General features: G+C 32.0%; 1 protein-coding gene across 1 annotated transcript in view; it reads right to left on the bottom strand.

Moving 5' to 3' along the window:
- Positions 1-1,639: 1,639 nt before the first annotated feature.
- The window catches only part of Rab3 (RAS oncogene family member Rab3), a 65,089-nt gene continuing 50,315 nt past the window's right edge, over positions 1,640-16,413 (bottom strand). The window contains exons 4-6 of the mRNA XM_089634902.1: positions 15,718-15,836; positions 9,028-9,199; positions 1,640-7,660 (exon numbers count right to left, since the gene is read on the bottom strand). Of these exons, the coding sequence (XP_089491028.1) occupies positions 7,514-7,660; positions 9,028-9,199; positions 15,718-15,836 (438 nt within the window). The 3' untranslated portion in view covers positions 1,640-7,513. The remainder of the gene's footprint in view (positions 7,661-9,027; positions 9,200-15,717; positions 15,837-16,413) is intronic.

Below are 16,413 nucleotides of genomic sequence, written 5' to 3'. Positions count from 1 at the left end.
TCTACTTAAATAATCACAATTAAATGAATCTATAGTAAAAGAACTAAAGACAAACACAATTTTATGTTATGTCTCATGTTTGAGAGAAAAGACATTAATGAAATTAAGTTAAAATAAATATTTACTATTGACCGCTTTCAGAAGAACACTTTCAACAAAAATCAAACAAGAAAAGAAATAATTGTAATTTCATATTAAATTACATTAGCTGTTTTTTTATTGTCACAGATATATTTTCAAGGTATTCACCATCTTTCTCTTGGTTTTTTATTAAGTGAGCATTATTTTATGGTAAGTGTATTCTATGATATCCGTAAACTTTATATAATTTATAAATTTGATTGTGTGACGATGATGTGTCAATAATTATATTGTATTGTAATGATTAAATAAAATAATGCACAAATTAATATATTAGCATAAATTTAAAAACATATTTATTTACTTTTGCCTTTGAAAATAACCAATTAGCATCCTTTCTTTGGATGGCGTATGGAAATCAAATCAAAGTAAATGCAAAATGCAATATTTTAAAATATTTTTTGGGTTTGAAATCACAATGAAAAAAATGTATGAAGTGTTTTTGCAGGTTACTTGGTGACAACCATTATGAAAAGCCAATACAATATGTTGAAAAGGTGATTCATAACTTTATATGATTGAAAGTCTATGAATTTTGAATTGAACTGTAACTAAGTACTTAAAAAATCTCATTTTTATTGAGAGTAATTTTTAAAGAGTAGACTATGATATTATAGAACAATTCGAACACAATTATTATTACTGAAAGTATATATTATAAAAAAAGTTATATGTGTTTGTTGAATCGAAACAAGGAAGAAAATATTAAGCAATAGAAAAATGTGTTTTTTACTGTAGAAGTTTTTAGTATTAGTTTTCCAATACAAATACTTTTTCCTAATTTCTTTCCACACAAACTGCAAATTATTTATTATCGCAAAGATCTTCCAGAAAACTGAAATCTCCAAACTGTAAACTAACCACCAACAAATAATTAAAAATACTAATTTGGGTTGTTGGTAACTCTTGAATTTTTTATTTGAATGTATGCTTAATTTTCTAAATGGAAGTGTTCATTTGGAGAATCCAGACAAGCGATTAAGTACCTATGCATAATTTAATATTTTAATTTTTTTTTTGCCATTTTCACAATTTGAAACTGATTTGTCGGTAATTTAGGCTATCCCATTGATGTATATTTATTTGAGACACGGAACGAAAAATTAGTTTTACTTTTTTGCTTACAATTATATAATTTTGACTTCCAACACTCTAACGCCTGAAACTACCTAATCCGGTCCCCGCACGCTGCTACTCGCGTGTAATTGCACCTCTATCATTATCCCGTGATTTTTACGGGTCTCCACTAGTAAAGCATTTTAATGAAGTTCGTAAATGCTGTCTCTTTTGGTTTACATAATATCATGGGAGTGATGATTTGAAGACAATATTAAGTCCGCAATCCAACTATTGAAGTCCCGAAAGGAAATTAATGAAAGAAACTCTAATTTAACGGAAATATATTTTTTGTTTTACTTGTATTCCTTGTATTTATTTATATATTACGTTGTGACTGCATTGAAGCTGCCTGGGGCTTAACTTCGTCGACAGCCACTAGCGATAACACGTCGCGACGTTGAGCGTAATAAAACGTTCTCAAAAGTATCATATTATTAATCACATATTTCTCCATATCAATATATTTGATTTTCGATGATCTATTCCTAGAAAAAATAGTATGGTCACATGCAGGAAACAAAGAAAACTAATATATAATATAAATTGTTGGAAACGCCATTAGTTGCGTCGTTAGTTAAATTATCGAAACTGTCACTGTAATTTAGTGAAGCGGCTCAAGAACGGCTAACAATAGCCTAAAGGTGAGAAAAAAAGGAAAAAAAAACGTTTTTGTTATTTGAATATTGATTGATTTATTACATACAATAAATAATATTTGACATAATATATTTTCTTACGTAAAATTCATGAATCATTTTCACAGATTTTGTAAAACAATGCAACACTTACGTTCTTACGTTATATATGTGAATGAAATTACTAAATAATAAAAGGTAAAATTTGAAATACTTTTGGTTCTTCTGAAATAAAAAAATCTATTTTTTACGTTATAATTTGTTTTAGGGTGCCGGACATCCTGAAGGTCAACTACGGCTAATGAAATCCTTAGAACTTTTATCCACAATACAATTTAAAAATTACTAATGAAACGCCCGTAAAGATGAAAATATTCTTTACATGTGTTAATCATAGCAAATAAGTCGATATTTCATCAATTATTGGGCAGAATCTTAAAACCAATCTCACACGTGAGCTATGCTCTCTGAATATACGGGGGCGTGGCAAGTTTCAGGCACACGCATATTATAAGTGTATAGCTCTCATTGAAATTAGCGTAATGCTCATGAATTAGTATATTCAGGTCACAAGCTTCGGGATATTTACTTCCGAATTGTTGATCACCCAACCCTTCAATGTTATTTTTCTCATCAAATGAAGCATAAAGGTACGTATACATTTGCGAACATCAACGCGAACTGAGCCACTAATTATGGGAAAGGAAAGAAGCAACTGCAAGCATTGCTTGTTGCTTCTTTCCTTTCCCACAAGTTGCGGTTCAGTTCGGCAGTTTGGTTCCCGTATGTATACGTAGCATAAAATAATACAATATGAAAATGACTATAAGGGTGTAAAAATAGCCAATAATTACCGTTTGAAAGACAGATTGATTTTTGGGTAAATTGATATATTTTATACAAGTGCATTCATGCTACACAGAATTCACATAGTGGTTCTTTACTAATAATTCAATACATCCATGGAAAATAAAAAAAGAAAATGAAACAAAAGATTTATTTTATGAATAAATAGATTAGTCTCATTAGGACACGGAACATTAGACACAATCCAAATAATTTAAGGACTCAAAATACTATATCAAGGAATTTTCTAAATAGGTGTAACAAAATAAACTTCATAAATACGTATGTATTTCAAATCAATTATACGTATAAACATTTCTTATCATATCGATATGCCATTCATAAAATTAACAACATTTTACTAGAACAATCAATGTAATACACTTTCCAATGAACTGGACTCGTAGATGGGGAAGGAACATGAGCTCTGTTTCAAATAAGAGAAATAATTAAACCCCTATTTTTCAATAACATATTACTTAAGAACAAATCTACAGTACACGGTCACTTTACTGGTGAAGAAACGATCAAGATCAATGTGCCTCCATTGTTAGTCAGTGAATAATTTAAGCGGATTGAAGGTTCTTTTTATGATGATTTAGAGTTAATCAGTTAGATCCTTATTTAGGGTTTCAAAACCGCTAAATGGAACGATTTTGTTTTAAAATTTGTATGTTCACTGTGGTTATATTCTGTTTATTGAAACATTCGCGTACTGTAGTTATGAAAAGTTACCATTTGATGAAAAAGTACCATTGTCATATCTAATAAAAACATTTTTCATTCGTGGACAAATTACAAAAGAATTGCACTAAGAATTGAGGAAATTTGTTTTCATTAAAGATTAAAGCATTTTTAAGCCCGATTTTATAGTTGGAAGTAGTATATATTAGTAAAGTTATCGATAGACAGAACTCACATTTCGTTGCCCCTTTCAATAATGTATTTTCTAAATGAAACGGTTACAAGCTTATAATAAAATATTATTTTACCTTTATTTCTGGTATGCTATATTTTTTACACGCATATCTCCAACTGGAAGCTTACATTAAAGTCTAATATCATAGCTACAGCTGTGCTATTTTTACACAAAATTTGTTGCAATTAAAATGTTGTTCGATAACTCTCCGAGACTCTTTCGTTCAGCATTGGATGAACTTATTTAATTTACTTTGCAGATGAGTTTTTTCCACTTTTCAATGGTAATAATTATTTTAAAATACAAAGAATAAGGAAAAAAATATGTTTCGAGCTTAAATTATCGCGAAAGTCTGAAATTTCTGGCTGTTGTTAATCTACTTACGGTTGATGCGTGGCAATTTACGAACACGAGTCTGCGAGATGTACTCATCCATTTAAATTATTTCTTAAATAATGACAACTAGTAAACATGTATTAAAAGAAACATTTACCATTACGAAAGTAAGCATAGATAGTAGGTAGGTCATGTATACGTACATATTAACATTGAAAGTAGGTAGGTCATGTAAACGTCCATATTAACATAGATAGTAGGTAGGTCATGTATACGTACATATTAACATTGGTAGTAGGTAGGTCATGTAAACGTTTATATTAACATAGATAGTAGGTAGGTCATGTATACGTACATATTAACATAAATAGTAGGTAGATCATGTATACGTACATATTAACATTGATAGTAGGTAGGTCATGTAAACGTTTATATTAACATAGATAGTAGGTAGATCATGTATACGTACATATTAACATTGATAGTAGGTAGGTCATGTAAACGTTTATATTAATATAAATAGTAGGAAGGTCATATATACGTACATATTAACATTGAAAGATGAACGATTCACCTTTTGACATTGAAATTATTTTGTCACAGCACTTGATGAATTTAAAATATATTCACAAATATGTTACTTAGTTTCACGCTTATGGTAAACGAAGGTTCAAATAACAATTTTTACAGAATAATAGGTACTATGGGGTTAAAAGTTTTAAACACAGTTGAAAGTTAAAGAATTTGAATGGGAGACAGTTCCTCGTACGATATTTTGTAAATGCGTTACGTAATTATCATAAAACGAAACCTTCCAAAAAGGAGAAGCAATGTTGCTTTCCATTCTCTTTATTTAGAAAAGGCTTTGATATAAGAAAGACACACACAAGGTTTCACAAATATTGTCTAATACCATAAGTGAAGTTCTATTTTAGTCGACATGCAAGCAGTTACATTTCTTGAAGGATAACACTAAATATACATAAGAATATGTAATAATCATTTTATTTACATAATATTCACACTCATCTTTTTTTCAATGTTTTCTATTTGAACTTAAATCTAATCAATTTACTCGTATGGTAATAATTGTCTTCAGTAAACACTAATCATTTTATAACGTGTTATGTTTACATTCAAAACATAAATCTACTTATATTATTTCTCAGTGGTAATAAACAGACTTAATAGTTTAGAATCTTCAAACCAAAACACCCAATGTCTCGCCGAAAGAAGAGCTCATTATCCAATCATTTTAATCAATGCATACAGTGCAGTCCCGTGTTGTCCAACGAAGTCAAAATACACTTCCTACTCGTGTTAGTTACCTTTTAACATTCAAAGGCAACAAATAACACGAGTCTCGTTTTTACTTAGTGGGACAGTATCACAAGCACGTTTGTAGAGATCTTACATCAATTTTATTAACCTTCTTGAATGGTTTTGAGACATTGAATTGGGCTTGTTGGTTTTCAGAAAACAGGTAATTTAGCAGAAAAAGCACCGTTAATAAGTAATGCTGTGCATACAAAATTGAAACATACATTTATGTTAACTGTGAACTATAAATATTTTTCAAACTACACACAAAAGGATATATTTTTAATTTTGAAAAATATTCATACGAATTAATTCCAAACAATGCTAAACATTAATGAAGCGACACAAGTCAATACTGTTCATAAACTTATAATTCATTACGAATATCCGAAGAAATGTGATTCATTCATTTTAGTCAACGGTGAACGTCAGAAAATAGTAGAGCAGGCTTAGCTTTACTGAATTAGTTAAAAGATTTATATTTACTTTATACATATTATTGTGCAAATAATGAATAATTCATAAGATGATGCTGTTCTCTCATGAAGATGAAATCTAGGATGTTTGTACTCACGCATTTAAAAACATTGGTTAAGTATTCAACTTAATACGTACATAACATTTTATTATTTGAGCTGCCGTAAGAAATACTGCGCTTCAGATGTCAGTAATTAAAGAACCCATTAGCATATATTTACTTCTTTTAAACAAAAATACTTTGGATAGTTCTATATAATATGCTAACTTGGAAGGCGGTGTGGGAACCAATCATTGTTATTTAGCAGGAGTGCTCAGGTAAATAGGGTGCGGTTTGTCCTGGTCTTCGTGATGGGTGCGTTTATCCACCAAATGCGTGGCGGGCTTAATTGGGAGAGACAGGTTGAGGCAGACCCACTGACCTCTCCAGCCGGATCCATCGCCTTGCACCGCAGTGGAAGGGATGAATTCATACGTCCATCACTTCTACATATATTGATCCCCAAATTCCTACCCACCCCTTGAAACTTTTTTTTCACATTTTTTTTTTTATCATTCCTTTTCTTAAATTGACCCTCCACGCAGAAAACCCAAAAATTGCATAGGCCCCGAGGGACGTTATTTTTCTCTGTGGAGTTCGTCAGAAAAATATTTTCATTGGACAACCTATTTTTACTTGAAATTTCAACGAACTACAAACCTTTCAAAATATATTCAACTTTATGTTTGCAATACCACAAATATTAGAATGAACTGGTTTTTGTGTAATAAAGATATATTTTAGAAACACCAATGCACAGAACATCCAAAAAGAGTACAATAATTAACGAAGTTTATGCATTCGAATGTGGAAAAAAGATATTGATTAATGACAAAAAAGTTTTTCGCTTCAGCGTGTGTTCTTTTTTCGCCTCAGACGATCTTACATTTTGTTAAAAGAAAGAAGCTTTGTTTAATCTAACATAGCGTAAAAAGAAAGTTTATATATTGTGGTCAGTTTAGAAAATTTGCGGTCAATTTCCAAAATAGTCAAACATAACCATTAATCAATTTCAGTAAATTCGAACCGTTATTCACAATACAAAGATATTATTCAAGCTTAATGTCAAAGTGACCGAAACTGGAAAATTTGAATATTTTGCCAATGCAAATTATTGATTAAAAAAGAGATATTGCACTGAAACGGATTTACTTTTGAGTATTGTAGAAAATATCGAAGCTGCTTTGGCCACGACTGGAGATTGAGACTGAAGACTGAAGAGGTTTCAATAATATTGTGTTACAGATTCAAGATGTAAGAATTGGGTTCATCGACCAGTGTAACATCATCCAGAGGGCGCGAGATGAATGGATTGGATGAATTAATGAGAAGACACCTGGATTTCCTTTGTTCATCAATGAAGAGTTTTTTTATCAGAGAATTAAGGTTGTCGATTTCATTTACAAAATACTAGAGTTTTTTTTCCTAAGCGAGACTCAGAGATGTTGATTTCATTAATAAAATTACGTGTTCTTGAGGTTTAGAGATTTTGGTACATTAATTTCATCAATATTCGTATTATGTACCCATTCTCATTAATGAGAGTGATTGATAGTGAATGTTGCTTTACTCAATGAAAGATACCTTATTGAGTCTGATGGAGCGCTCAGTACTTTGGATCATCCCTGAATGAGAGGTCACCTTGTTAGTTAAACAGTTGTAGTTGGGTCCTAAATATTATTAGCAGTTGCAGTTGGCGTTTTGGGGGCCCTGCGGGGGCTCCGTGAGGCGCTGCCCCTTGGCGCCCCCCGCCATCAGGTTGGGATCCGAGTCCAGACTCTCCGACATCTTGTCGCAGATTATGTCAACCAGCCTCTCGAATACAGCCTGAAAATATCAACGAAGTATTGAATAAGATTAGTAAAATTTTTCCTAAAAATAGAGTCATCTTAATTGCTTTAATTATCTTTACGTCGATCATTTGTATTAATGATTAGAAAATCGCTTTTATAATCAACGTCACATTTTGTTACTGCTTTATTATTCCGTGGAACTTTAATAACTTTACTCAAACTTCGTTCCCGAGACTAATAAATATCGTATTAAGAACATAATACTAATTCACGGCATTTATTTCTTCCGTCACGCAGGGCCGGCTTTGAGCTAAACCTAACGGCGCCTGGCGCGAGCAAAATTTTGACGCCCCTTATCAAAACCAGTTGACGCCTTAGTATTTTTATTTTATATTTTTGTGTATCGCCATTTTTGTGAAAAATAACCTCAAAGGCGATGCGTTAGGACTGTTATGTATTATCAGCGCATTGGCGCCTTGAAAATTCAGTGAGCGGAGCGAACTGCTCCAATTGCGCCCGTATAGAGCCGGTTTCACTACCTCTATATCCCTAATAATTATTTGGTGAAATACTGTTTTAGCTTATATTATTTCTCTTTTACAGACTTCTGCAATATTTTATTTATTTGCGTGCCATTTGTAGGAACTTGCAACATCTTGTTAATGTGAAGTTTAAAATTGGCGAGTGTCGATCTATTATACGGGCCGTGTCTTTTTATTCCTGCGATATTTATTTATCAGCTGCGATAGTAAAAATATGAAAACTCACCCGGAGGGCGCTTTAATTCATTTTAATGACAAGGGCGCGTTTGAAAAACAACAAAATGTAACTTAGACTTAGGTATAAAAAATAAATTACAGATAAAATTTATAATTTATCGACGATTTACAACTAATATTTATACCTAGTGACTACAACGAATATATATATATATATATATATATACATTTAACTAGTAACTTAAAACTAAGATTGATAACTAGTAGCCTACAATTAAGATGACTTATAACTAAGAATTATAGCTAGCAATTACAGACACGTGACGTGTAAATAATACTAATAACTAGGGTAGGTAATTTCACAGCCCCCTACCCATCCTCTTCAGCCCGGATTGGGAATATACAAGTTCTAGCGGCTCAGGGCAGTCAGTCGGCAGGTCTATTGGGAATATACAAGTTTTAGCGGCTCAGGGCAGTCAGTCGGCAGGTCTATTGGGAATATACAAGTTCTAGCGGCTCAGGGCAGTCAGTCGGCAGGTCTATTGGGATTATACAAGTTCTAGCGGCTCAGGGCAGTCAGTCGGCAGGTCTATTGGGAATATACAAGTTCTAGCGGCTCAGGGCAGTCAGTCGGCAGGTCTATTGCACGATATTCACAAAAATACGATGAAGAGATTTTTACCTTGACGTTGACATTCTCCTTGGCGCTGGTCTCGAAGAACTCGACTCCAAGCTGGTCGGCCAGCTGCTTGCCCCTCTCGAAACTGATGACGCGTTCCTCCTCCATGTCGCACTTGTTCCCCACCAGGATCACCTGCGCATTGTCCCACGAGTACGTCTTGATCTGTGTCACCCTGAAATTTAACAAACCCATGTTACATCCTTTTGTCTCGTTTTCCCGACTTACTAATAATGGATGAGCCTGCTGATGTTCCGAGGAAAGAGGGGGACAGGCCTATTGTTATTTTTTTTTAAGTTCATGGATTTCAGAATTTTCCTATCTAGAGCGAAGAAAAATTGGCGGTTTTCGTTTTCCAATTGCTGGTATAACTGATCTAACGCGCTTAATATTTATTAAATATTTTCTAATATTCAAGTTCAGGCTAAGCACGATGTATTAGGAGTTAAAAACTTTTAAACGGCGATTCCTGAGGAGTAAAAAATAATAATTTTCTGCTGTCCGATGATATTTATTCCAATTATAAACAAAAAGTGTATTTTTCTATCACACGTCTCAACTGATCCTATCTAGTCGGTACGGTGCTGCTGGAACGAGATGGAGTGCGTATCACGCGATTTCCGTGTTGTTGAAAAATATATTGTTTTGTTAATTTTTGACAGCAAAATAATATCCACATGTTTGACTCCAAATATACTCAGGTATCGCTGGTTAACTTTCAGATTCATGTTGATACACCCGATGTCGTGGATGAACGGTAACATAACTGTTAAATCGTTTCGATTTTGTTTGTTGTTGACATGCGACCCGTTTTGCGTGGTATTTAAAAAAACTATCTTAGATCATTATATAAAACATTAATATAATTTTTAAATTATATTTTCTCAACTATGTGTGTCTATAATTAAATGTATTAAGCTTCTTCATACTTTAAACAATTATGATAAATTAAAGTGATTTTTTCGGGATATTGTGCCATGTTGCGCTACCTCCTTCTTTGGCCAACGTTTCGGACAGCATTGCAGTATCTATCATCGGGGCAGATGTGTAATCATAATGATCAAGGTTTGGCGGTCTACTTGTTTATCTTTATATAGCCATTAACACTAGTAAATTGAAAAGTACAACACGAAGGAACTTTTACAGAAATTATTGATATTTTCAGATCACATTGTCGTTTCTATCGTGAACCACGATCATTTCTATTGAGCGCAATCACTAAATACTAGAACATTTATTTGTTTTGATAATCGTTACAAGTATCAACAATACACATTTTTAAGCTCTGCATAAATTGATTTAATTCATGGGTACCATGGATAAGACAACAATACAGTGCATCAGTGGGTTTTTGTTCGAGCAAAAGTGGTGGCAGGCGGTGTAAAACAAAAAAAAACTAGGTGGAATGTCGTAACTTTTTTCTTTTATATTTTACTACAACGATGGGTCTACCTCCATTATTAATAAAACTGCACTTCCATACCTATCATTTTACAATATTCTCAGTGTATTTTATACAAATTTTTATAACACCAAATTTGAAAACAATACGAAAATGTATTTTATTGGTAAAGTAAATAAATTTACGTCAACAGGGGATGAAAAATTTCTATCGGACGTGCCGTTACTCGTGGTTAAGGTTGTGGGTAGTTACATATCGTTTTATCTGAAATATTGACAAATAATCTCAACCCGAAAAATCCCTCAGCCGAGCATATTGATCTCTTTTATGGAAAATAACGGATAAAATATGGGAACATTCCGTGTGTATTTATTTTGACGTCCGCAGCGGGGACTGTGTGTATCTCTTTCTCTAATGATAGCATTTTCTCTATCATTTAGAAAATTTCTTCCGGAAGGCTTATATATATTATACATGCACATTATATTTATAGAAAATTGACGTTTTGTAATCAGTGTAAACAAATATTTTAGGGCGCTTACACTGGTAACTCTTTAAACATTAAAACATCAAAACATCAAAACATCAAAACAATGTACTACGGAATTGTAAATCTTAAAAAGGCCTACAGAAAAGTCTGCGGTAGTATATGTATATCTATCTCTTAAGGATAACCTAAAGTAATTATTTTAATCTTTTGCATACATGATGGGTTATTTGCGAAGCTATTTCGACCAATTTTATATTGTTCCCTATCCAATTAAAAGAATTCTGTTAGTTAGTTGGGCATTTCATGAAGATCGAAATTGCCCTTTACAGCATTTCATTAACATTTATGTCTTAGAAGATATTACAGATTTAAAAAGAAATGTCGAGAAGCTTCTTTGACCAATATAGTTTCAAACGTTACCCAATTATTCATATTAGCTTTATTTGGCATTTAAATTTAGATAAACATTGTTTTAATAATATCTCAGAAGACATCACAATTTGAAAAATCTCTCAAAACGCTCGGCCTCAGTTTCAATTGAAAAATCAAACCGATATGTTACTAAATATAACAATAAAGGTGCCAATCAGGCTACGTTCAGCAAATAATCACCAAATGATGTAGACAAATATTAATCTGGTCGTTACATCTGGAGCTCCGAAGCAGTATGGATTATTTTATCATTCAATAAATAAATAAATACCTTATCTATCTTAGTGAAATGGCGTAAGATAGATGAGGTACACAGTAAATGCTGATAAGTAGGTGTATAATAAGTGAAGTATGTTTGAAGTTTAGAGCGTACATAACATCAATTAACACAACAGTGCAGGTAAGAACATAATGAATGTAAATAAAAAGCTAACTGTGATATCCTGTAATCAATATAATGATTAAAAAAATATATTCGTCTGACATAACATGTAAGTTACTCAACGTGAAGATGAATAGTTAACGTATATATATAGATATACGCTTAACGGTAGGTATAAAGTAGGTAAAATACATTTAATAATTAATGTTTATATATCACCAGACAAAAAAAATAAATTTTGAAATAATGTTGATAAATGTTGAACTTGAAACGTTGAAGGATAAAAAATAAACGTTAATGAAATGAATATATGATATGACATGTTGTAAGGGTTTATATTTTTTCTAAAAAATTTATATTTCGATATAATCTAAGAATTTATTGACTTTATTTTTCAAGAATAACCCTAAAAAATTTGAACAGGCGTATACATTTATAAACGTAAACATTAGGGTGGTTACAAGGTATAAGGTGAAAAAATATTTTCGTCTTAATGCTGGCCTGACCCCCCTAATATTTGCCATTTGTCTAAAAAATAAGATTTGGAAAGTTTTAGCTCGATTGGATAATGTTAACTTGTGCCTCATCGCGATTAAATATGAAAAAAACGATTTTTTGCAAAAAAAAAAAAAAAAACTTCATTTAATCACTTTTGATCAAATTTTGTTTCCTTTGAACATTATTTATTTATTTATATATTACACGCCCTAGTGAGCTTTTCTTTAAAAAAAATATAATCATTTTGTTTTACAGAAAACACTTTAAAATTAATAATGGCAAAAATGAATCCTCACGCATATAATTGAATTTAAGATATTCAACAAAACAAAATAGTAGAAGCGGAGAAGTTATATGGGTAGATAGGTATATTTGTGTCTAGAAGAATAAAAGTGATAGAATATAAAACATTTATACTGATTAGTTTTCAAATGAAATATATCACCCAGATCAGAATATTTGTTTCCGAGATTGTGAAGTCTCGGAATCGGAGAATTTTGGTACGTTAGTGTCTTGGTGTTATTGAAGTAAGAATGTAAGAAATGTCGGCATGATTTTTTGGGAACATGGATATTGATACATTGAAGTAATTCGGGACAGTCAATTTTAAAATGTAGTATTCTATAACAATATTATAGAACAATTAAAAAACCAACAGCCAAGGGATGATTACAAAGAATTAATTCAACTTTCGTTAGTTGTGTTAGGACATACTCCCCCAACAGATACTTTTTTCAAAGTTCCTGGTGCCATTCATCACGCTAGATGGATGCAAAGGCCATTTATTGTATCAAAATATATCTTTTCAGGGATCAATTTACATTAACAAATTTAAAAAAAAAGTTATCACTGACATTTGTTTATTTTAAATAAAAAAATATGTAAAAGCGTGGTTTAACGCCCCCAAACCCACTTTGGCCCCCAACCAAGACCTACAATTTTTAAAATCTCTTGTAAAATATAGAGAAATCGATAAAGAACTTGCAGACAAGGTACTGTCTTAAATGATAAATCATCTGTGGTACATCAATTCTGAGCAAGTCGCATTTTCTTTCTTCGATGAAAATTTAGAAAAAAGTGTCAAAACAAGCATGGCTGTAAAAAGTCTAGAATTAATTCCAATTGAAGAACAAACGTGTGATAGGGATGTGAAAGCAAAACTCAGTCTCCATTAAGTGGATAATTTATTGGACAAAGATATCGATTTTTTTGTTTCTCATCAAACTGTAAATTTTTTCAAAAGATTTGAAATTGATACAGAATTTTTAAATACGGATCCTGATATATGGTGTGAAAATGCACATTATTTAAAAGCAAAAAAAATATTGAACGGTTTCAAGGTTGTCAATGACACAGCAGAAAGAGGGGTAAAATTAATCCAAGACTTCAATTCCTGTTTGACAAAAGACGAAGAACAACGACAGTTTCTGTTACAAGTTGTCTCGGAATGTCGAAATTTTTTTCCTGACTCTTCAAAAGCCACGTTATCTAAGTCATTACCACCTTAATCTGATAATTAATTGTAAATGTAAATAATAATAATAATATTTTCTTTCTTTCATAATACTTTTTTTTTAAATAATAAAACTTTGAACATTATTTCTTCTTGTTTTTTATACCTTTTTGCATTTCTTTTCTCGTAAATCCATCATTTTCAATTTGTATTGGGCTGTATTTACTTTGAAAACAGTTTTAAATACACCCTTTTTTATGTACCAATTGAGAAAATAAATAAAGTAAAATCTGGACAGCACATGTAATTAAATCTTGCAATATTGACAGGTATTTTATAAAAAAAAAAAATTATAGAAAGTTAAACTTCAACCTTGATGAGGCACGGGTTAACTTTATCCAATTAAGCTGAAACTTCACCAATCTCATTTTTTAGCCAATTGGCAGCTTTTAAGGGGGTCAGCACAAAAAATTCCAACATTGATTTTTTGTAACCACCCTAGTAAACATGCACATTTCAAATACAGAATTAAAATAATTTTCTGGTCACAAAAAAAAACTACATTGTCTTGTAGATCCTTTATAATAATTAACATACTTTAATATTACGTATACTTTGTCGCTTGTCTGAATTCTTGAAATAAACCGTTCCAATTTATAAAATGACATTTTTTCAATTCATAACAAATGTGAGCTCATTAAACAAGAGTTACAAACACTCACAGACAGACCAAAAGTAAAATTACTATGTTTGATTCTACTCTCTGGGAAGGAATTTCCAATGATTCGAGTAATAAAGTAGTTCGAGTATACATGCCTTCGTAAAATGAGCCGAAGTCAATATACTAATTAAATATTATTACTAACATGTCGGGTCAATAACGATTACTAACACACTAATAAGGTCATAACGATTACTTATACACTAATTCCAATATGTTCGCAGGAATATTAACTCCCAGAGTTCCAGAAAGAATGTCTAATGTACCTACATGAACACAATATTATACCCGATAACTTTTTTTAGGAACTTCTCGTTAGAAAAACTAGCAGAGAACATTAGGGTTATTTTACTATAATTGAATTATTTAAATTCATAATAAAGTTAAAATTACGAAGCCCAACTTATATGTTACTAGCTAAAGTGTACCCGGCGTTGTTGGGGTTTATCTTTAGGAAATAGACACATACCGTTGGAGACTTTTATGTAAGATATACAATTCCATGGTACATTATTTTGATATATCTCATAAGGTTTGGCCAGCGTTAGCAATGAAAGCGCCCGAAAATATTTTTTTACGACTCGGTTTCAAAACATCGACTTTTTTATACTTTGTATAAATATAATATGCTTGTATTGTATATATAACCCTTCGGGGGAAAAATTTTCCAGATGACAGTGAAAACCCTGTCAAAATACGTTGTGTGGTTTAGAAGAAATAAGCGTACAAACAGACAGACACGGATAGCGACTTTATTTTATACCATTTAGAGATTATAAATTGTTTTTTTGTTCTTCTTTCGATTGAGGCGATTTATGAAAATGAAAATAAAGTAATGACATTTGTGGGGGAAAAAATTCAGAATGGTCAGCCCTTCACGATCCGACGCAAGTAACGAAGTGAGTGATGGAAATTTTTGGGAATTAAACCTTGATGTCCCAGCGCTGAAATGGAACCTCACATGAGGACAATACAATAATTTATAATGTATTGTCCTCATGTGAGGTTCCATTTCAGGCTGACAATTCTAAAATCACTTAAACATTTGTGGGGAAAAGGTTGAAGTGATTTCAAAATGGTCAGCCCTTCACGATCCGACGCAAGTAACACAAGTGATGGAAATGTTTGGGAATTAAACCTTGATGTCCAAGCGCTGAAATGGAACCTCACATGAGGACATTACAATAATTTGGAGATAGCTTGTGTATCTCTGGGACAATGTTTTGATTCATTGTCCTATCCTCCAAACTGGGACAAGACAATTTTTTTATTTTTTACCAGTATTCCTTAACGTAATTTAAACATATGAACTTACCAATCTTGCACACTATTGAAGCTTTCCTCATTGGTAATATCATACATGAGGATGAATCCCATGGCGCCTCTGTAGTAGGCTGTGGTGATAGTGCGGTAACGCTCTTGCCCCGCGGTATCCTGGAATTACATATATTTCGTTTAAAATAACTTAGCGAACACTATATTTTTAGGTAAATTCAAAGACAAAATATTTACCATTTCTAATGATGTCGGTAAGAAAGGCACACAAAAAGGGAGAATAATCTTTTGAATTTAACACGTGGTCTAGGCAAATAAATCTATGGCTTGATTCTAAAAAGGGCGAGTGTCAGTTTTTGCGTTTTCCCCTCAAAATTGGGTTTACTTGTGAATTTTAAAAGAAACTTCCGATTTGGAAAAAGGGTTCGATTTTCGGTAGACAATATGGTACTGGAAATTGCTTTTCTTCATATTAATACTTCCCAAAAAGAGAAAATTTTACATAGGCCTCATGAAATTCTAAAAAGGTACATTTGCCCTTTCGGAAGCAAACACAGATATTTCTTGACAAACGTTTTCAAAAAGTCAAGCAGGTAAAAAACCAAGCATAATGTACATCGTTGCATAATAACAGTCAAAAGCATCTCAATGCAGACCGTATAATTAAAATAAAATGTGTTAAAAAAACTCTGCAGCGACATCACGATTTGTTTTGTAAGTGTATTAAAATATTTTT

This window comes from Hesperophylax consimilis, chromosome 1 (genome assembly GCF_061612785.1).
Source record: "Hesperophylax consimilis isolate HC1 chromosome 1, BYU_Hcon_1.0, whole genome shotgun sequence".
Classification (NCBI taxonomy): Eukaryota; Metazoa; Arthropoda; class Insecta; order Trichoptera; family Limnephilidae; genus Hesperophylax; species Hesperophylax consimilis.
This window is presented reverse-complemented; position numbering and strand designations above follow the sequence as displayed.